The sequence below is a fragment of the Salvelinus alpinus genome, chromosome 14 (assembly GCF_045679555.1).
Source record: "Salvelinus alpinus chromosome 14, SLU_Salpinus.1, whole genome shotgun sequence".
NCBI classification, from domain to species: domain Eukaryota; kingdom Metazoa; phylum Chordata; class Actinopteri; order Salmoniformes; family Salmonidae; genus Salvelinus; species Salvelinus alpinus.
In genome coordinates, this window is record NC_092099.1 from 9,444,053 (window position 1) to 9,467,411 (window position 23,359).

At 42.0% G+C, this 23,359-nt stretch overlaps 2 protein-coding genes across 3 annotated transcripts in view; one reads left to right on the forward strand and one right to left on the reverse strand.

The window, feature by feature from the left end:
• The window catches only part of traf3ip1 (TNF receptor-associated factor 3 interacting protein 1), a 37,571-nt gene extending 27,256 nt beyond the window's left edge, over positions 1 to 10,315 (reverse strand). For both annotated transcript variants that reach the window (XM_071340313.1, XM_071340312.1), the window contains exons 1-6: positions 10,034 to 10,315; positions 7,972 to 8,040; positions 3,462 to 3,623; positions 2,507 to 2,635; positions 1,817 to 2,242; positions 1,641 to 1,715 (exon numbers count right to left, since the gene is read on the reverse strand). In XM_071340313.1, the coding sequence (XP_071196414.1) occupies positions 1,641 to 1,715; positions 1,817 to 2,242; positions 2,507 to 2,635; positions 3,462 to 3,623; positions 7,972 to 8,040; positions 10,034 to 10,156 (984 nt within the window). In that variant the 5' untranslated portion in view covers positions 10,157 to 10,315. The remainder of the gene's footprint in view (positions 1 to 1,640; positions 1,716 to 1,816; positions 2,243 to 2,506; positions 2,636 to 3,461; positions 3,624 to 7,971; positions 8,041 to 10,033) is intronic.
• Positions 10,316 to 13,388: 3,073 nt separating this feature from the next.
• On the forward strand, positions 13,389 to 20,447 carry agr1 (anterior gradient 1). The gene is made up of 8 exons (XM_071340314.1): positions 13,389 to 13,472; positions 14,988 to 15,098; positions 15,339 to 15,402; positions 18,255 to 18,307; positions 18,570 to 18,646; positions 18,863 to 18,926; positions 19,503 to 19,586; positions 20,252 to 20,447. Exons 2-8 carry the CDS (start codon positions 15,002 to 15,004, stop codon positions 20,299 to 20,301), a joined length of 489 nt encoding a protein of 162 aa, XP_071196415.1. The 5' UTR covers positions 13,389 to 13,472; positions 14,988 to 15,001; the 3' UTR covers positions 20,302 to 20,447.
• Positions 20,448 to 23,359: the final 2,912 nt, after the last annotated feature.

A 23,359-nucleotide genomic window follows, 5' to 3' on the forward strand; every position in this document is an offset into this window, starting at 1 on the left:
TTTTATTTTTTTATTTTTATAAATACTGATTTAAGATATCTTTGGTACATAGTTGGTCTAGCCTAAATAAAACTCATTCAGATTTATCCTACAATTATAGTGAATTTGTTTTAGATTTTGAATAGCCTAGTAATAGGACCCCCCCCCCCACACAATTACGACTGGCACATTACCTTTAGCTACAGAAAATCTCACCACATCTCCTCTACTCTCGCCTTCATTCCTTTCTTCAGCACGCAGAGAGAGAGGCTGTCAACAGCGTTTATTTTTTAAATTTAAACTAGGCAAGTCATTTAAAAACAAATTGTTATTTACAATGACGGCCTACCGCGGCCAAACCCTAACCCGGACGACGCTGGGCCAATTGTGCGCCACCCTATGGGACTCCAAATCACATCCGGTTGTGATACAGCCTGGAATCGAACCAGGGTATGTAGTGACGACGCTAGCACTGAGATGCAGTGCCTTAGACCGCTGCACCACTCGGGAGCTTAATGAAATATGTTTAGTTGTGAATACATGTTATGATCGTTGTTCCCGAACGGATTTCACTTGGCTTCCCAAATTAAGCACTGGGTAGCTGCAGGAACAGGGTTGGAGAGCCCATGGCACACAGAGTTTGGGTGTAATATCACCTGTGGCGCAGCGAAATTACCAGAGTAGCCTACCCAACATGAGCGAAAAACGTACCGGCAAAAAAGTGGTCTCTATTCACCATTCCAGTGCATATGGTCTACATGTCTTTTTTTGTCTTAACCGTTTGATAACGGGCCACATTAAATTAAAACAAATTTTACATATTAGTAAAAACAAGATTAAATTGAGAAGTCTGATGGATGAAAATATGATCACTTGAGAGAACAGCGTGTGCAGCCTGAGGCAAGGAACAGAGCTCAAGCTTTTTTGTTGTTGAGACTTTTAAATCATCAATAGCCTATAGGACGCATCATGCAGCCCATATATATATATATATATATATATATATATATATATATATATATATATATATATTGATTTCTAAGGCATTCTAATGTGTCTATCATTCAATGAAGTTGCCAAATAACTAAATCTAGCATATAGAACCTGTTTCAAATGATCACTTTATATGCGTGCACTCTTGCTCCAGAATGGGAAAATGATCCATTTCACTCAGTTCAATTATATTGTTCTTACTATAAAATCGTATAATATAAAATAATGGCACAGGACTTAAGAATATCTTGTCTGCTAAATGAACAAGCCTACAGCCTATGGAATGGTGCATAACCAGACTACAGTAGGCCAACTCATTCTGTTCCTCTGAAATGCATTTTCATATCATACTGTTTCTTGAGACCTGCCTAAAATAAATAATTAATTTATTGGGATGGTGTATATTCAATTGATTTACTAGAATTTTTAAATGTAGATGTTCCAAAGGTGCTCATCAGAGGCTTGTACGCAGCTTGTATGAGTGATGCTAACCATATTCATATTAACTAACATTCAATTACCATGAGACCGGCAGTCTTTTGCATGACAATAACCGGCTGACAAAATGTAATGAACGCCGCAACCCTACTCATGACTCCTTTCTACGCGCACCAAAATGATGACTGACAATAGTAGATACTGCTCATAGGAGAGAGGGTAGAGCTTACCACTGGTTCAGGTTTGGTTGTTTTACTGGGCTCCTCTGGATGTGGTCGGTGTTTTGACTCCTCTGACACTCTGGCCTAAAAACACACACACGGATCTCATAGAAACACGTACTGCTACTGTTACATTAAGGATTTAAAAAATGGGACAAAGCCATGGGATGACTGACATGCTCTACCTTTTTGTCGCCTTTCTCTGGCACTTTGGTCTTCTCCTCCCCCTGTTTGTGTCTGGTCTCTCTCGCCTTCTCCCTTTCTCCCTTGTCTCGCCGTTTATCCCTGTCTCCATCTTCCTCCCTATATCGGTCTCTCGCTCTGTGTGTCTCCTTGTCTTTGCTCTTCTCTCCGTCTCTGTCCTTCTCCCTCTCCTTGTCTCGTTCCCTGTCTTTCTCTCTTCTCTTGTCTTTGTCCCTCTCTCGGTCCCGGCTCTTGTCCTTGTCGCGGTCTTTGGTCCGGTCTCGTTCGCGGGCCTTCTCCGACCTCTCTCCCTCACGGTGGGGCTCCTTCTCCTTGTTGCCCCGCCTGTCCTCCTGCTCTTTGGGCTGGTCCGGGTCCTTCTGCTCCCGGCCTCCACCGACGCTGTGCTCTCGTATCTCCTTCCTCTCCTGGGGAGACACACGCATTTGCATTATGTCACCATCCCCGTCAGCCTCAACACATTGTGGTAAAATAAACAGTCACAGCAGTACGGCCCCTGTATGACTAGTCTAGAGGCAGTTAGAGGTTAAAGTTGAAAAGAGAAACCGGTTTATGAATGACAAAAACTAGTGGTGACAGATATCCATGTCTGGCATTCTCATCCATAGAATTATAATGGTCTGAGGGGATAAGTCTTGTTCACTCGATGAGTTCTAGGTGTCTGGTCTCACCTCTCGGTCTCTGTGGCGCTCTCGTCCCTCCCGGTTCTCCTTGTCCTGGGAACGGGAGGTGCTGGCCTTCCCTTTGGGGTCCAGCTTGTCCCCCGCCAGCACCCGCTTCACTGCCTCCTCACTGGACAGCTGGGGACGACATGACACAGGGGACAGACATGACACAGGGGACAGTCATGATCGTTAACTCACATTCTACCATACTGTGTACATTTTCATGAAGTTTATTGGGATTTTCATTTTTCTTTCTAGGTGATGTATTGTAAGGGGAGTGCAGATTACTAGCACACATCAATCTTTGTCCAGAATAACCTGCACACCTGTCTGGCAATAATGAATTGAATACATTTTTTAAAGACATATGTAGCATACATATCTAGTTGCCTCAGCCATTCAAGTACAACAATACATAAATTATTGAGGATTAAAAACACAGTCTACAGACTTATTTCCATTGTGGTCCTTGTTACAATCAATGCTGTGTATGCTAGCTACTCGATTAATCTACATGTGTATGAACAGTCTGCTACAATGAAACCTCAGGGAGGCATGGCAGAATTCCTCTGAGCTCGAAGCCCTTTATTTACACTGGCTATCTCCAGGGTCCAATTAAAATGTACTAGACTGATCCTCTTCAGACCCAGGAGCTCCTGTAGTGTGCGTAAACATGCATGACCTTTGTCTGGATTACTCTGTTTTAATGTTGATGTGTGACATTTCTTTTCCAGTGTGCATGTACGCCAGAAACGACCATTCAAAGTATTTGCAGCAAGAATTAGCCCATCTTGTGTTCTTTACAATGTCTGGGAGAAGTGCCCTCTCCTGTCTATGTAAAATGTATTTGGGGCAATGTTACAGTATGCTGCTTAGGCCGTTTTGTGGACCGTGTTCGTCTGTTCGTGTGTGTGTGTGTGTGTTCGTGTACATGAACATGGATCATTCCAAGCAGACAGACCTTGTTGAGGCAGCACTTGGCTATAGCCTGCAGCAGCTCATTGGTCTTCTCGGGCTCGTGGCCGGCTACGATGCGTGCCGGCTTGGCCGACAGGGGCTCGCCGCTCACCAGCATTACCACGTCCATGGCCTTCTGCAGGAACGCCATCTTAGCATCCTTATCCTGCAGGAGAAAGAGAGGAAAAAAGGGATTGATAGAAGGACTGAGAACAACTACTTTAAGACCATCATCCAACAGGAATGGGTTTTTTCCCCCTCTGAGGTTAGCATAACAAAACCGCTGAGTAGGCCTGGCACAATTACCGTATAAACGACTGCTATGGGTGAAGACAGTCATGAAAATAAAATAAAACCTCAGAACCGTTTAAGAAAACTTTTTTTAATAGAACGGGCTCGGAACCGCTAACCTTAGCAATTTGACTGGTAAACTAATGGGTTCACTCGGCTGCCTGGTATTGTGACACAATCATTTCCGTGCTAATGTAGAATGTTCAATCAAATGATGGTAGCCCTTTATACTCCTACCCGTATACGGGTTGAAAATGCAGTGGCTGTACAGTTACATGCTATACATGACTTCAGAGCTCAGCGTCACAGCTCTGTATGGGTTTTGACTGGCAGACGTTCTGAAAATGAAGAAGCTTCCCGAATCCCTCCCGCTACCTGGGCAACTCTAGCACATTTTCTGTTTTCTGTGTGAGGGGAAATGCTGTAAATTACGAGGACTCAATATATTTTGAACGATGAGACGTTGAGGGTTGTAATAAATACCGCTTTGATGTCATACAAGCAAGCCAAACACCTGCGACTCCAAATGGGCACTTCACAGCTCCATATCATAAAACTGATGTAATACTTTATACAGTGTCAAAGTTTATGATCACTATGCTTGATGTAGAGTTAGTTACAAGATAACCTGGCGTCATACCCTGGGTTGTCCTGAACAGAATGAGCCCGTTTGTTGTACTGTGAAAGAAAAATTTGCAGCGGACCACACATCTAAATGCACTCATGACTCCATTCTATACACAAACCAAAACTACAAATCGGCTTCTCTGAATTGCCTTGTGAAAGCCTAGCACTAAGGCCATACTTTATAATTTAGCTAGTTATGTGGGAATAGAACAAGCTTTCAAATGATGCGTTTTTTTGGGATTGCATCAACAAGAGTAATTGGGTAAAGTTGGGTATACAGGGCTGTGTTCCAAACAACAACAAAAAACGAAAAGTGTGCTTGATCTAGTTCCTCAAAAAGGTAGGAGAGCATTTAAAAATAAATAAAAATACGTCTAAAAATTAAGAAATAAAAAAATAATTCATCTTATAGTTGAAGACTCTTCTTTGAATCATAAAAGTGCATTGAAATGACTTAGGAACTGTGCATACTTTGGAGAGGAATGTGGAAACACCACTTACACCTATCACTCAGACCCGTGTCAATCTTTTGTCTTATGTTGCACCTACCCCACATTTTCCAAGAACATTCTTATTATGTCAGTGAAATACAGATTTCGTTTTCAACAAATGCGGCAAAAAGTACTAAATGTAAATTGCACATAAAATCAACAGAGTAATGTTTGGATTTAGTCTTGTGAACTGTCCTCAGCTTTAGTGTAATAATTTCCCCATAATCTCCAAAATGCTCCCTTTTAATTGCTACCATGGTTAAGCATATGCGTTCCATATTTCTTCTGTAAGAAATATTTCATTTTAGCCCTAGCCATGTAGGGCAATTCCCACGAGTGTAAGGGGTTAACTGATGTAGCTCATGCAATGGAATGTATTTTTTGTCATGTCAGTTTCGTTGCGAAAAAGAAAAAAAACAGAACATGGGTATGCTTCCTGCTTTGCTGCTTTGGGTACACTCGCCAGTCCTCCCATTATTCCATCCTTGACTTGAATATGGGGACGCCCGTTCTATTCATTCTATTCCCATGGCAGCAAAGTTTTTGCCATTCAAATTGTTATTACGATTATAGTTAGGAAAAAAAAGTTGGAGCTGCTCTCGGATCGGCTTTCTCAATTCAAATCTTCCCTCAACATTAGAATTATTTCATAACACTGATGATGGATCAGCTCCTAGAGAGAAAGCATTCTAATGCTTACCCAATAAAAATGCAATAAAAGCACAGATTTGGCACATCATTGCGCACGTCAGGCTACACATCATGAAATATATTGAGACAAATTCCAGACAATAGCCTACAAATGAGCAAATAGAACTCAATTGATTGAACATGAAATGTATTTCAATACTGTTTATATTTTAATGTAGCCATCCTGGTTTTCAGTTGAAGCATATAAAAAAATATATATATGTCGCTTGTTTGCATCAACTGCAAAGACATTGGCAACTTTGTATTTCTAGGCAACTTTGTGCTGAAGTTATCGGCGGTCAGAGAGAGATGGATAAACCGTGTGTTCATTTGTTTAGCGGAGATCTTGTGTGTATAAAGTGCTTCTAACGACACACGTTGGTGTTCTACGGGAGATCTGAGGCAGGCGTTAGATTACGAGCGTCCTGGTCCTGGCCAATTACCGGGATTAAAAATTCCATGACCGCAACAGCCCTACTGCTGAGACTTGGTTCTTTACATAATTTTTCTCAAGTGCGCCCTCCATTGATATCATTGTACACAAGACGACTGGAGAGTTCATGCAGACGTGTGTGTGTGAGAAACCGAACAATACGAAGTACCCCTTTTCACCATGTGCTCGAGGGAAATCTCAACCTTTTCTAGTTACACACCGACGCACAATGGAACTAAGGGTGTTACACTGTACAGACAGCCCATTCCAAAACGGTGTCCTCATCTGTGATCTGTTCCCAGAAAGACACAGTTGAGACGCCAACCGAAGCTCCATGCCAACAGTGTAACATTACACTGGCCACTAAAGTAACCTGGGCTTAGTGATAACTGATATCAAGCAGGGTGCTCTGTTATCACCGTCCAGCCCCCGAGCTCTCCAGAACCTGGATGTCAGAACACAGCTGACATTTAAAGGCCTAAGAGAAAGAGCAGTGGACGAGCCAGAGCCAAGAGTGTCTCTTTCATAGAATTAGGAATAAGAATACTAGAACGGACATGAACATTCTTAAGATAAATAAAGATCAGCCATTTTGGTCAGGGAGTTGGTCAACCATGGTTTGCCAGTGCTGTGATAAGAGAGTGTAAAATTATGAATTTGAAGAATTTATCTGCCCAGGACGTTTGTTAGCTAGCTAACCAGAAAGTTTTATTTCCGTAAATGTTTCTAAATAACTGCCAAAACGCCAACATTTCATTCGAACAATGCAGTCAATCCACAGCCATACACTGGCTGAAATCAGTTGACGATAGGACTTAGACAAGTTGTAAATGCAACTATTTAAAAAAATATATATAATAGCACTCACAGCTTTCCAAAATAATTTAGCTGCTGTTCGCTTAGCTGACACGTACTACAACAATATTCCATTTCTCCATTGTGCTCACCAGAGATGTGGTACATTGTAAACAAGTCTAATGGTAGGTCGCTAACTTGTGTTTAGTTTTTTTTGTCAGCGCAACCGTTTTTTTTTAAAGACTGGTTTATGGAATGAGTTTGGCTGTGGATCTGTTTCATGTGAGGCTTGGATGACGAATTTATCTTTTACAATAAAAGGTGAAATTGAGAAATGAAGTTGTGAAGACCTTTATTTCCCATCAGTACAAAACATTGTTTAGATGTTTTTCAGACAACAATGCTGTTTAGACGGGTTTGTTGCATCATACGTCATGTTGCTACTGTTCAAATCACGTATTTGGTATGCTGCAGGACCACTCAACCACACACATATGTGATCGTACATGTTAAAGGGTTTTAATTGTCTTTGCCAGCTCAACCCATTACAGGTGGTCTCTCAAACTGATGTCAGGTGAGTTTGGGGGACGAGGCCACCCTATTGGTTTACAGTCTCCTGCTCTCTTGTGTGAGAAAATGGGTTGTCTCGCAAACACTCCCCCCGATACTAATCCGAGGTCAGCCAGTGGTCTGATAACACACAGCAGTACGGTGTTACGCCACCACTCTGATAAGGCCCGAGTCACAGCCCACTGGCCACTCTAGGTGATATAGCTACACGAGCGTAACCCATGACAGCCCCGTGTCATCATGTCGTGTCATGGCTGGATGTTTTTCACACCCAGGCAGGTTGCTGGAAGTGACACACACACAGAGAAGGGTGGGCAGAAGCACACTTAAACCCAGTGAGATGATATCTATTCACTCAGTGTTAAAAAGCCCCCAGCTGATTCATTACCAGCTCACAGAGCAATCACTGTATGGGATCGGCCTAAGCGCTAGGCTATGTATCATTTATTTCATAATAACTGTGCAATAGACAATAATAACGCACTAGATCTGTCACACCGGAGTATAACAATTAGGCCAAAGCAACATATTCATAGGCAGGTGGCCTATTGCAACAATCTGTTCTGGAGTTTCACAAATGGCCTCCATCAAGTGATCAAATGGAGGAAATGTCTTACCTTCACATTGTCTGACTTCATCTCTGTCTCTACATAGAGTCCCTTCATGAAGCCAGTGGTCCGGATCACCTGTAGGAGAGAGGATAGAATGCATTGCAGGGATTGACTTAAGGGTTGGTCTATTGTCAGGGACAAGTGAACTGAGCAGTCAGGCAAGTTGCGCCTGCTCTCAAGTTGCCCCAGGTTATTTAAAAAAAAACTCATATCCAGAAACCCTCTTTCTGGTTGGTTCATCCCCATCGTTTAAGTGAAAGATGGCCAATTTATGGCAGCCGGACAAGTGGAGCCTGCTCAGTGGTTGCCCCATATGATTTTAAAGACAATTCCAGTAGCCTAACACAGGGGCTATTTTTTTCTTTACTGCTACACTCAGAAGTGTCAGTTTTGGTCAACACAGCAGAGCGCTAGCCACTAGGCCTATGTCCTAGTTCAACAAGCAGGAGGCAACTTTAATACAATTAGCTTAACTTAGATTCAGTGGGGGAAACACTTGGATAAATCAGTACAATGGAGTCACGCTTGCTAACACACTTAATCAAATATGTATGAGCATATACTGAAAGGTGAAACAAACTGAACTGAAGGAGGAGTTAGAAAGAGACAACAGACTACCTATTGAATGGGGTTAAAGAGTGTACTCAACTCACCTGCTTGTGGGTACAGCACGTGGCCAAAAGCAACTAACCCTGAATTACCTAAGACCTCACACTGGCTCAGAGAGTGTGTTGTGTCCAGGTGATGTAGTTTTGTAAAGGCTGCTCTGCCTGGATATTCTTTGCTGAGCCTGGTATAGCCTGTGGCACAGACCCAGCCACTAGCAAACCCTCTACCAGGGAAGCCTTTTCGGTCATTCCAGGGTTCTCCCCAAAGAATGTAAAAGAAATATATATTGAATTTCTTTATTTTATTTATTTACAAACACTGAATTACTCTTGCCTGGCCCTCAAACCCGAGACTACGGCTTAGGACACGAACAAGTACAACAAGTCCTGCTACAACTTCTGCAGAGCCATCAAACAAGCAGAAGGACAATGTGACAGACTCAGAGCTAGAAATATATATATATATACACATATACACAGTTGAAGTCGGAAGTTTACATACACCGCCAAATACATTTAAACTCAGATTTTCCCAATTTCTGACATTTAATCCTAGTTAAAATTCCCTGTCTTAGGTCAGTTAAAATCCCCACTTTATTTTAAGAATGTGAAAGGTGGCATCCTATGACAGTGTACGTTGAAAGTCACTGAGCTCATCGGTAAGGCCCTTCTACTGCCAATGTTTGTCTATGGCGATTGCATGGCTGTGTGCTCGATTTTATACATCGGTCTGCCATGGGTGTGGCTGAAATAGCCGAATCCACAAATGTTTTGTATATATAGTGCATTTCATTTTAACATACGCATATTATTGTATAACCCCTGAAAATGTCATGTTGTCATTCCTGTCTTGATATGAGTTTGTTTGTTAATCTGAGTCCATCTGTGTCATTTTGGTGCCATTTTGGAAAAAGGCTTTGCCATTGACTTATCTCCTGTGAACGTTTGACCCAGAATTCAGACACACAAATTGTAATGTCTCATCAATGGTAAGGCCTACTGACATGAAGCAAAGTGCACTATGCTTCTGACTGTATGGTGTATCATTTGGTATGTTAATCTCTAAAAGTTGTGTTTATTTGTCCCCCCTAGCACCATACCTTAAGGAAAGGAAGTTCTATTCCAAACATTCCAAATCGACTGTCACCTAGAATAGAAGTTTAGGCCTCATTTCATAACACCCTCACAACACTTGTCCTGTGACAAAACGACATAGCAGTTAGATGGCTAAAGTGAGAAAGTGCAGTGGCAGATATCATTTGTATAATGAAGGAAATATTTTCAACTCCTTCATGAGTAAATAGCCAGCTAACATTAGCTAAACCCGCTTGCTAGTTTTTGCAGGGGCTAATGTTAGCTAGATATAAAAATCCCCCAAAACCCATATAAACTATGTAGCTAGCTACCTCTGTAACTGGTAACGTAACTAGCTAACGTTAGCCAGTAAAATAACCGCTCACCTCACTGAATATGTCGTGCAGGTATCGAAACGGCGGTTTGGTGAGCAGTTTTTCAGTAAGCGGCGGTTTCTTTATCACTTTCCCCAAAGTGTCTTGGGTCTTTTTGGCCACTGACGCGTTCATAGCAGCTGTTGGAATGATAATTTCCCCAAAGCTATTGATAAAAATAGGAAAAAGACTGTTTTTCTACCAGCTCTCCTGTCGCTATGTCAATAGCGTCCAATCCCACAATGCATTATTCATCTGAAATGCGCCTGCGCCAAGTGTTCGCGGTTGTCAAGCACCGTTGGCTGAGTATAGCAACAACTAACAATGCAGTAAAATAACTTGACCAAAACAATGCAAATGTCATGGAAACGCGTGGGGAAATATGCTGTGGGCGAAAGATCCTGAATCTCCCCATTGCCCCAGAGCAAAATTAGACTACGTTTAGGCTATTTGTATATGTGTATTTCACAATGTTGAGGTACAAATCAGATATAATGCTTGTATGGATGTCAACCCCAATAACCTGTATGTTCATGTAATCTTCACCAATCAACTGCATTACAGTTAAAAACGACTTCAATTGACTAAGTACAGCACACAAAATCACACAGTAACTTTTTCACTAAACCTAATCAGTGTTTCATCTAGAAATACCTTTCGTATGAAGTAATTGCCTTTCAAAACGCAATGCTCACAATACTTTTCATATGATTCTCTTCTCATTTGTTTAAATACATTTGACCATCACTTAATTCAACTGTGCTTTATTGGTTAATCACTTAACCATTTGGTAAACCTATAGATTTTAAACTGGCTTGTCTACTATGGATTTTGTGTGTTTGTAAAGTATAAACATCTAAATCACTTGTATGATACATGATAACCATACATAATGACTACTCAAATGGGTGTGTGAACACTTGCAATTTCAACATGGAGCAGGATAGACAGCAAGGGAGAGTAAGAAATCAAAGAGCTCGTGGACAAGGGGCCCGTCAGAGAGGTGGGCAATGGGCCCCGTCAAAGAGTTCAAAGAGGTGGGCATGGGCACCGTCAAAGAGGTGGACATCAGAGAGAGGGAGGCAGGGAACTGTTGTGTCTAATGAAGTTTGGGCCATCGTCATTGACCATGTGGTAAGCAGAGACCTTAGCAGAGACCAGATTAGTTCACCCCAATCTGAACATCATGACAACATTTCTCCAAGAAAACCAGTAAGTCTGCAGGATATGCACTATGCTTTACCATTACATTTACAGTAAATTACATTTTGTAATGCATATAAATTCTTTCTTTTTTTACAGTATTCTTACAGTATGATCTATTGACAGTATACTCTCAGAATTGACAGAAGACCCCATGGTGGTGGCCTTGGCCATGTGCTGACCAACCAGCAGGAGTGTAAAGTGGTGGAAATGGTGAGGGCCAGGAATGACATACGGCTGTTCGAAATAAAACAGGCCATTGAGGAGAACGATGACACCTTGCCAATGTGGCATCCATCAGCCTAACAACAATCACCTGCTTTGAAGAGGCACCAGGTATCTATAAACATATTTACCTGGTACCTTTTGAGAGAAACAACGACCGGGTGAAACAACTGCGGGCTGAGTATGTTCAGGTACAGCACTATATACTGTATTACTGTTACTATTTGATGCACATGATATTTCACAATATCATATTGGAACTATACTGCAAAAATAACTAACCAAAATATATTTTTAGAGGGTGACGGTGCTTGATGCTGCTGTGAACCATCACAAGTATATCTTTGTTGATGAAGCGGGCTTCAACCTGGCCAAAACTCGGCAACTGTGGGCGGAACCTCATCGGCCAACAGCGACCGTCCAAGTGCATGGACAATGTGGGGGAAACATCTCCATGTGCTTAGCTATCTCTGAAGATGGTGTGGTAGGACACAGGCCATTACTTGGATCCTACAGCGCTGTACACCTCATTGGGTTTCTCAATGAAATTGAGCAGGCCTGTCAAGGTGAAGGGGTCACCTATGTCATTGTGTGGGACAATGTCAGGTTCCACCATGCAGAGGTGGTTCAGGCATGGTTTTGAGCCCATCCCCGATTCGTGACCCTATACCTGACCCCATACTCCCCTTTCCTCAACCATATTGAGGATTTTTTTACAGCATGGCGGTGGAAGGTGTACGATAACCATCCCCATGAGCGTGACACCCTCCTTCGGGCCATGGATGAGGACCGTGACATCATCAATGTAGACCAATGTCAAGCTTTGATTCGCCATGCCAAAGGTTTTTTACCGATTTTTTTTGCCAAATGATCAAAACAGGCTTGATGCAAATGAATGCGTGCTAAACGTTATGTTTTATTTTCATTCATTTCATTTGTTTCATTTAATTTCTTACATTTGATTACAAACAGTTCACCTATGTTTTTTTTTGCATGAATGGGTTTTGGGCGATGTCTTCACTGATCACATCTTTGATTACACATTGGATAGATATTATGGAATTTATAGATTTTCTGTCAATTTTGTTGGGTTACGTAAGTCTATTGCCTAATGTGAAAACTGTGTAATCTACTGTAATTTACAGTACTGTAGCATTGTACTTTCAGAACTTTTAAGGGCAATTTGAAACACGTATCTTGCATTGTTTGCTATTGGATTAAATTAACTGGTAGTTAAAACGACTAAATTGAAAAGATCCCATTATGTTGTTTTGGTGATTAAACTAATGTTCTCATTACATTTCACAATAAACATATATATTTGAATCAATGGTTGTGTGGTGAGAGATGTTAACAATCCAAATGTGACCAGTTTGGAGTTTTCCACTAAGAGTTGTGAAAATGTACCACGTACGAGTTTCTGTAAGACAGATTTTCAGGATTCTGTTTGAGACACTCAAGGTGTGGGTTGATGGTCACTAGACTTGAAGCTGAATGTTATGGATTATTCTCATATCTGTGGATAATGATTGACGCCAGACAGAAGGTTCATGGACCGAGGACACACTGATTATTCACTGTTGTATTTTAGTAATGACATTCTGTGGACACGTGTGATTCTGTAGCAGCTGACAAAGTCACAGACTTTTGTTTTGACTTCCTTACGACCCTATTGGTCTGGTGTTTACAGAACTTTTGGTGCTGTCTGATTAGGATAAAGGGCCTGTCTCCAAGAAGCCAGTTAGACATTTTATCTTCTTCTGTGCTGGGTTGTGTATCCCTGTTGCAAATTGTAATAAATTGGATAGATTTTTGATTGACTTTAGCAACAACTTATCTCCTTTTGTGAAATTCCTATTACAGTGTATTTGTGAGCTACATTTCATTTGCTTTGTTTCGTGTAATGCCAATCCCATACCTGTTTGGTAAGTTCTGTTGTCTATAAAAAGACCGGAAAATCAAAACCAAGTTACTGTCAGCTTGGACATAGGCTCCAGACACTCCTCGTACGCCTGTGCAATAGGTAAGATATTTATATTATTGAAAAACATTCCTCAGTTGAAACCTGTACTATTGTTATGTTCACTTGATGCAGCATTTGAATAATCTGGGTAGCGTATACGCCTATCGGTGTCAACATTCAGTAATGTTAAAACCTTCATTTTCCCCTGGCCATTTGGCCAAACAAGAAGCAGATTGACAACGAAATAAACGGTTTAAAGTTGTGAATAAATTAACATTATCTACGCTAACTCTAAAATACAGTATACCAGTACAGGATTTTGTTTTAGCATTTAAAAACACTCTAGTCTAATATACCTGTGTCATTATCAGGAAAAGGAATACTTTAAGGAAATGGGAAACTTAAACAAACAAGTTTGGTCTGTTTCAGTAGGCATATACAGTAGTACTATTCATTAGGCAATTGTGTAGAAATAGCTAAATAAAAGCCACGTTTTTTTCGACAGGGTCCCTTTTTAATGGTACTTCACTTTTATATGGTCAAGAGTGATAGACAATATACACAGGTGTTAGATTGTTATGTGCCCATTCACTGTGCCATTTAGGCTTTAAGTATTCTAGCACATACATCATTGTAATTAAACCGGTCAATCCTGTTCTGACACACAGTCTGCAAAGTCTTCATTCATTGCTCCACTGTCAGATCCAAAATCAGGATCCTTGGCATGCAGAAATGATTTTGAGGTCTAGGCATCAAGGGTGTGTGAGCGAATTCCGAGACAGATAGTCTAACATAGTTGAGTATGGTCTTCAACACCCTATCATAAGGAAGGTTTACTTTCATTGTGACTGACTGGTAAAATAAATGTAAACTGGCCAGTGCACCTGAGATTTGGTGCAAGGTTCCGAGATTATTGAGAAGTTGGCTTTTGCATAGGGCATTGTAGTTGAGAAGCTCCTCCGCTCTCTCCACTGGCTTCCAGTTGAAGCTCGCATCCGCTACAAGACCATGGTGCTTGCCTACGGAGCTGTGAGGGGAACGGCACCTCCGTACCTTCAGGCTCTGATCAGGCCCTACACCCAAACAAGGGCACTGCGTTCATCCACCTCTGGCCTGCTCGCCTCCCTACCTCTGAGGAAGTACAGTTCCCGCTCAGCCCAGTCAAAACTGTTCGCTGCTCTGGCACCCCAATGGTGGAACAAACTCCCTCACGACGCCAGGTCAGCGGAGTCAATCACCACCTTCCGGAGACACCTGAAACCCCACCTCTTTAAGGAATACCTGGGATAGGATAAAGTAATCCTTCTAACCCCCCCCCCCCTTAAAAGAGTTAGATGCACTATTGTAAAGTGGTTGTTCCACTGGATATCATAAGGTGAATGCACCAATTTGTAAGTCGCTCTGGATAAGAGCGTCTGCTAAATGACTTAAATGTAATGTAAATGAGAATCTGACCACCACTTTTGGTAACGATTTTGATGAGATTTTCTTTTGCATAGGGTCCCATGTAAAAAAAATAAAAGTTTAACAGTTAGACTTGACTGCCTCCTCCTCCCTCGCTCTCCCCACTCTCAGAACTGGTGAACGCCATGTATCGGTGGTCTCTCTTTGCCTTGCTCTTTGTCACCTGCATGGAAGTGTCCATACAGAAGAAAACAAAGAAAGGCCCTCAAACTCTCTCAAGAGGTAAGACTTAACATATCTAACCTCCATTGGACTTTACTACTAAAAACAGCTCCTCATCCCCATTACATTAACACCAAATTAAATCAATCTGGTCCAATCTGGTCATTTGTAGGTCAGTTGGGTTCCATCCCCTTACCAACCATAAAATGTATGCACGCATGACAGTAAGTCGCATTTAGATAAAAGCATCTGCTAAATGGCGTATATATTTTATTATATATATTTTTTATTTTGCCTCAGGATGGGGGGATGACATTACTTGGGTCCAGACCTATGAGGAAGCCCTGATGACAATGACAGAAAGGTAAGACAAGATATTAGACAAAATACACAACAAGACATATCACATTGCAATTGTGTTTTTTGGTTAGTGGCGTACATTTGAAAATTAGAACAATCTTTCAAATGTCTGAGTGAAACATTTTATTATAGCTACACTATATATACACAACACTTCAAATGAGTGGATTCAGCTATTTCAGCCACACCCGTTGCTGACAGGTGTAAAGAATGAATCAATCAAATGTATTTATAAAGCCCTTTTCACATCAGCCGATGTCACAAAGTGCTATACAGAAACCCAGCCTAAAACCCCAAACAGCAAGCAATGCAGAATTAGGAGCACGGTGGCTAGGAAAAACTCCCTAGAAAGGCAGGAACCTAGGAAGAAACCTAGAGAGGAACCATGCTCTGAGGGGTTGCCAGTCCTCTACTGGCTGTGCCGGGTAGAGATTATAACAGTACATGGCCAAGATGTTCAAACGTTCATAGATGACCAGCAGGGTCAAATAATAATAATCACAGTGGTTGTAGAGGTCAGCACAAATGTCAGTTGGCTTTTCATAGCCGATCATTCAGAGTTAGAGACAGCAGGTGCGGTAGAGAGAGAGAGTCGAAAGCAGCAGTTCCGGGACAAGGTAGCACGTCCGGTGAACAGGTCAGGGTTCCATAGCCGCAGGCAGAACAATTGAAACTGGAGCAGCAGCATGACCAGGGGGACTGGGGACAGCAAGGAGTCATCAGGCCAGGTAGTCCTGAGGCATTAGCCTAGGTCTCAGGTCCTCCGAGAGAAGAGAAAGAAAGAGAGAGAATTAGAGGGAGCATACTTAAATTCACACAGGACAAGACAGGATAAATACTCCAGATATAACAGACTGACCCTAGCCCCCGGACACATAAACTATTGCAGCATAATTACTGGCAACTGAGACAGGAGGGGTCGGGAGACACCAATGATACCCCCGGACAGGGACAACCAGGCAGGATATAACCCCACCCACTTTGCCAAAGCACAGCCCCCACACTACTAGAAGGATATCTTCAACCACCAACTTAATATCCTGAGACAAGGCCGAGTATAGCCCACGAAGATCTCCCCACAGCACGAACCCGAGGGGGGCGCCAACCCGAACAGGAAGATCACGTCAGTGACTTAACCCACTCAAGTGACGCACCCCTCTTAGGGACGGCATGGAAGAGCACCACTAAGCCAGTGACTCAGTCCCCGTAATAGGGTTAGAGGCAGAGAACCCCAGTGGAGAGAGGGGAACCGGCCAAGCAGCGACAGCAAGGGTGCCTTTCCGTTCACCTTCACACTCCTGGGCCAGACTACACTCAACCACAGGACCTACAGTGCCTTGCAAAAGTATTCATCCCCCTTGGCGTTTTTCCAATTTTGTTGCATTACAACCTGTCATTTAAATGGATTTTTATTTGTATTTCATGTAACGGACATACACACAATAGTCCAAATTGGTGAAGTGAAATGAAAGTTTAAAAAAATAATAAAAAAATAAAAACGGAAAAGTGGTACGTGCATATGTATTCACCCTCTTTGCTATGAAGCGACTAAATAAGATCTGGTGCAACCAATTACCTTCAGAAGTCACATAATTAGTTAAATAAAGTCCACCTGTGTGCAATCTGTGTCACATGATCTGTCACATGATCTCAGTATATATACACCTGTTCTGAAAGACCCCAAAGTCTGCAACATCACTAAGCAAGGGGCACCACCAAGTAAGCGGCACCATGAAGACCAAGGAGTTCTCCAAACAGGTCAGGGACAAAGCTGTGGAGAAGTACAGATCAGGGTTGGGTTATAAAAAAATATCAGAAACTTTGAACATCCCACAGAGCACCATTAAATACATTATTAAAAAATTGAAAGAATATGGCACCACAACAAACCTGCCAAGAGAGGACCGCCCACCAAAACTCACGGACCAGGCAAGGAGGGCATTAATCAGACAGGCAACAAAGAGACAACCCTGAAGGAGCTGAAAAGCTCCACAGCAGAGATTAGAGTATCTGTCCATAGGACAACTTTAAGCCGTACACTCCACCTAGCTGGGCTTTACGGGAAGAGTGGCCAGAAAATAGCCATGGGGAAGGCCCTGTCCTGTTTCAACATGACAATGGCCCGGTGCACAAAGTGAGGTCCATACAGAAATGGTTTGTCGAGATCTGTGTGGAAGAACTTGACTGGCCTGCATAGAGCCCTGACCTCAACCCCATTGAACACCTTTGAGATAAATTGGAACGCCGACTGCAAGCCAGGCCTAATCACCCAACATCAGTGCCCGACCTCACATGCTCTTGTGGCTGAATGGAAGCAAGTCCCCACAGCAAAGTTCCATCATCTAGTGTAAAGCCTTCCTAGAAGAGTGGAGGCTGTTATAGCAGCAAAGGGGGGACCAACCCCATATTAATGCTCATAATTTTGGAATGAGATGTTCGACAAGCAGGTGTCCACATACTTCTGGTCATATAGTGTATCTGCTTATGTCACAGTCCTATCCTCACAATGATTATGTCACTATGCCCCATTAATTCAATGTCCACAAAGAAACGAATCAAATTGAAACTGAAATCCTCATATTTACTCAGTGCCTGATTCCCAAATAGCACCCTGTTCCCTACATAGTGCACTACTTTTGACCAGAGTCCTATCAAATGTAGTACACTGAATAGGCACTAGAATACCATTTGGTACTGGCACAATCTATGTGCACTCATATATCCTTAATGACACTCAGGCCTTGGGTTTGATATATTCCCAGAGACATTATTTGCTTCTCTGTAAGTACATCCACCCACTACCTATTCTGCAGTGGAATATGTTCATCTTTTGACTGTGTCCTCGTGTTCCAACAGTAAGAAGCCTCTGATGGTCATTCATCACATGGAGGATTGTCCTCATAGTCAAGGTGATACTGCTGTACTTTTATACTCACACATTCTTCATCTAACCACAGTGCCCCCCAACCAAGGTCTTTGTTGCCTTACAATTCAAGTCATTCTGGTCTTTTTGTATCAAGATTTTAATTATATTCGAGACATGATCATTTGTAAGGGCTTGAATGACAAAGGAATTGCAATACATATACAAATTCCACTTTATGAGGATAAAGTGTCGAAGTTGAAGGTGGGGTTCTCACTAACTGCCATTCTGTCACGGCTCTTTGACAGCTCTGAAGAAGGCGTTTGCTGCTGATAAAGTCGTACAGGAACTTGCCCAAGAGGATTTTGTCATGCTCAATTTGATTGTAATTATCTTTTTAATGCTTTTTCAACATGTACTCATTGGAAGCAATGCAATTATATGGTTATAACCATATTCCAATCACAGATAAAACATTGAATCATGCATTTAATTATTTCCTTACCTGTAGATACATGTTAGATATTAAATGTTAAGGTGATATGATAGATGTTGATTATTATAAATGTATATTTTTATGTAATTTGGATATATTTTTCAGCATGAGACTACAGACACCAATCTGGCACCAGATGGCCACTACGTTCCAAGAATTATCTTTGTTGGTGGGTCTCTCTTCTTCTACCATGTCATCTGAGGACATCTCTCAATTAGGAAATGAAACCCCATTCATGCTGAATCCCCAGTACATCCCTCTGTCTAATGCTTGCCGTGAGATACTTGATGTAACTGTATTCAGTGCCTCATATAACTTTACTTTTAATTAGTAGCCATTAACCAAATAACAATCAGACAACATGCATTTTTGATTCAGGGATCAATGTAATGTATGAGTCGCCGTAGTGTTAGAAATGGAGTAGTATGAATAAAGCATTACAATCTAGTTATTCATGCACCCATAATGATGTGTTCTGGTTGAAAGAAACATGTGGCTGCAGACATTCTCTAACACCCAACCCAGTCTGGAATGTAGAACTTCTTCTTTTAAGTAGTGCTCCTCCAAAATTGATAACTGTCTCTGTAACCCCCATCCCCTTACCCCCCCCCTTCTCACTCACACACACACACACACACACACACACACACACACACACACACACACACACACACACACACACACACACACACACACACACACACACACACACACACACACACACACACACACCTTTTTTCTACAGATCCATCCATGACTGTGCGTGCTGAGCTTGTTGGGAAGCACGGGAGCCACATGTTCGCCTACAAGCCGAGCGACATCCCGTACTGTGAGTGTACCTCTTCTTCTCTTCATCCCTAATGAGGTCCTATGAGATTCAGTTATCCTCCTGTTACGTGCTTAACACACACACACCCACACCCCCCCCAACTTTTTTCCCCCTTAACACAAACTGAACTTACTTATTAATTAGGTTCTACTCTTTCTTCCTTCACCTTATCCCCTAACTATTTGGGACAGAGAGTTGGGAGATGCAACCACAAAATAATGAGAATGCTTCATAGTTCTTAGCTGGAGAAAGGTGGGCGGGTGAGGGGGTGGGTGAATACTATGTATATGAAAGTTTTACTGGAAGAGTGTGTCTAGGTTTTCTGACAAAATTGCTGAAGAAGTAGGAAAGAGTGTGATAAGGGCAAATCCAGGCGTCAGGTGCTCAAATTAAAATCTAAAAAGTGAAAGCATGATTATTATTATTAGTCAAGAAATTAAGCAAATTATTACTGTAATTGCTGGAAGTTTAAAATAATGAATTGTTTGGTCTATCTAGACTACTAACAGAATTTGTAAAGCAAGGTGGGGGTCGGGGCCATTTCAATTCAGTCAATTCTTGAATTGCATTCCCATTCTCTTCATGACTTGAAATGGAATTGACCCCTTCCCTGGTGAATAGATTTTTGCTCAAGCTTCTTGTCTATTGTGCCCCTTTCTCCACAGTGGCCGAGAACATGAAGAAAGCCAAAATTCTACTGCACACTGAACTGTAACCTCACAGCCTTTTCAACACTGTACCCATAATCTACTGGGCTCCTCCCTGTTCCAGAGGGGTTCACTGAGTCTTGGACAGTCTTATGTTTACACAGAATGTATACAATAGATAAATCAATAAAGATGAATGACAGTGTGCACTGAATTTGTTGATCTTCATTGACCCCAGATGCTAAAACAGGAAAAAAAATGTATTTAACTCAGTTATATGGGCATTCTCTGTGAGGGCTGTTGACATGACTTTGCTATACATTTTTGCAGACTAAGAGGATACAATAATATTTAAAAAAAATATCAGACTTCTATCTGCTCAGTGCTTAATACATTTATAATGAAGGCATGTATACAAAAAAAAAACACTGTAGACCCTATTCTGTGTATCTAAGACGCCCTGCACATAGCCCTGCAAACATGGGGTTTGTTAGGTAACATCAAAGATACTCTAAGTCAGGGTTTCTCAAAGTGGGGTCCATCTGTGGCCAGATCTTAAAATATATGGGAGAAACTCCCCAAATATAGGTGTGCTAAGCTTGTAGCATAATACCCCAAAAGACTAGAGGATGTAGTCACTGCCAAAGGTGCTTCAACAATGTACTGAGTGAAGGGTCTGAATACCTATGTAAATTTACTATTTCAGTTGTTTTTTTAAATATACATTTGCAAACATTTCTAAAAACTTGTTTTTGCTTTGTCATTATGGGGTATGTTGTGTGTGGATTGGATGAGGAAAATGTTTTTTTTAAATCAATTTTAGAATAAGGCTGTAACGCAACAAAATGTGAAAAAAGTCAAGGGGTCTGAAACAAACTCTTCTGAAACTCGTCAGTCTATACTTGTTCTGAGAAATGAAGGCTATTCCATGTGAGAAATTGCCAAGAAACTGAAGATCTCATACAACTCTGTGTACTACTCCCTTCACAGAACAGCGCAAACTGGCTCTAACCAGAATAGAAAGAGGAGTGGGAGGCCCCGGTGCACAACTGAGCGAGAGGACAAGTACATTAGAGTGTCTAGTTTGAGAAACAGACGCCTCACAAGTCCTCAACTGGCAGCTTCATTAAATAGTACCCGCAAAACGCCAGTCTCAACGTCAACAGTGAAGAGGCGACTCCGGGATGCTGGCCTTCTAGGAAGAGTTGCAAAGGAAAAGCCATGTCTCAGACTGGCCAATAAAATAAAAAGATTAAGATGGGCAAAAGAACACATACACTGGACAGAGGACCTCTGCATAGAAGGCCAGTATCCCGGAGTCGCCGCTTCACTGTTGACATTGAGACTGGTGTTTTGCGGGTACTATTTAATGAAGCTGCCAGTTGAGGACTTGAGAGTTTCTGACCAATTTTTTAATGGACAAAAAATCAAAAACAAGGACATTTGTAAGTGACCACAAACTTTTGAACGGTAGTGTATACAGTTCCAATCAAAAGTTTGGACACACCTACTCATTCCCAGATTTTACTTTATTTTGTACTATTTTCTACATTGTAGAATAATAGAGAAGACATCAAAACTATGAAATAACACAAATGGCATCATGTAGTCACCAAAAAAGTGTTAAACAAATCCAAATATATTTTCTATTTGAGATTCTTCAAAGTAGCAACCCTTTGCCTTGATGACAGCTTTGCACACTTCAAAGTTTTGGTGTCTTTACTATTATTCTACAATGTAGGAAAAATTATAATAATAAAGAAATATCCTTGAATGAATAGGTGTGTCAAAACGTTTGACTGGTACTGTATATATATATATATACACTGCTCAAAAAAATAAAGGGAACACTTAAACAACACAATGTAACTCCAAGTCAATCACACTTCTGTGAAATCAAACTGTCCACTTAGGAAGCAACACTGATTGACAATAAATTTCACATGCTGTTGTGCAAATGGAATAGACAAAAGGTGGACATTATAGGCAATTAGCAAGACACCCCCAATAAAGGAATGGTTCTGCAGGTGGTGACCACAGACCACTTCTCAGTTCCTATGCTTCCTGGCTGATGTTTTGATCACTTTTGAATGCTGGCGGTGCTTTCACTCTAGTGGTAGCATGAGACGGAGTCTACAACCCACACAAGTGGCTCAGGTAGTGCAGTTCATCCAGGATGGCACATCAATGCGAGCTGTGGCAAAAAGGTTTGCTGTGTCTGTCAGCATAGTGTCCAGAGCATGGAGGCGCTACCAGGAGACAGGCCAGTACATCAGGAGACGTGGAGGAGGCCGTAGGAGGGCAACAACCCAGCAGCAGGACCGCTACCTCCGCCTTTGTGCAAGGAGGTGCACTGCCAGAGCCCTGCAAAATGACCTCCAGCAGGCCACAAATGTGCATGTGTCTGCTCAAACGGTCAGAAACAGACTCCATGAGGGTGGTATGAGGGCCCGACGTCCACAGGTGGGGGTTGTGCTTACAGCCCAACACCGTGCAGGACGTTTGGCATTTGCCAGAGAACACCAAGATTGGCAAATTCGCCACTGGCGCCCTGTGCTCTTCACAGATGAAAGCAGGTTCACACTGAGCACATGAGCACATGTGACAGACGTGACAGAGTCTGGAGACGCCGTGGAGAACGTTCTGCTGCCTGCAACATCCGCCAGCATGACCGGTTTGGCGGTGGGTCAGTCATGGTGTGGGGTGGCATTTCTTTGTGGGGCCGCACAGCCCTCCATGTGCTCGCCAGAGGTAGCCTGACTGCCATTAGGTACCGAGATGAGATCCTCAGACCCCTTGTGAGACCATATGCTGACACATGCACATTTGTGGCCTGCTGGAGGTCATTTTGCAGGGCTCTGGCAGTATATATATATATTCTTATAACTTGTTAAACAAAATCTCTTTCCTCTGAGTAATTGTATAAGTATAAGATAATATCATTGGAAAAAAATGTTTGCGTACAATATACACTACATGACCAAAAGTATGTGGACACCGGCTCGTTTAACATCTCATTCCAAAATCATGGCTTTAATATGGAGTTGGTCCCCCCTTGCTGCTATCACTGCCTCCACTCTTCCCAGAAGAGTGGAGGCTCTTCTACTCTTCTACTAGATATTGGAA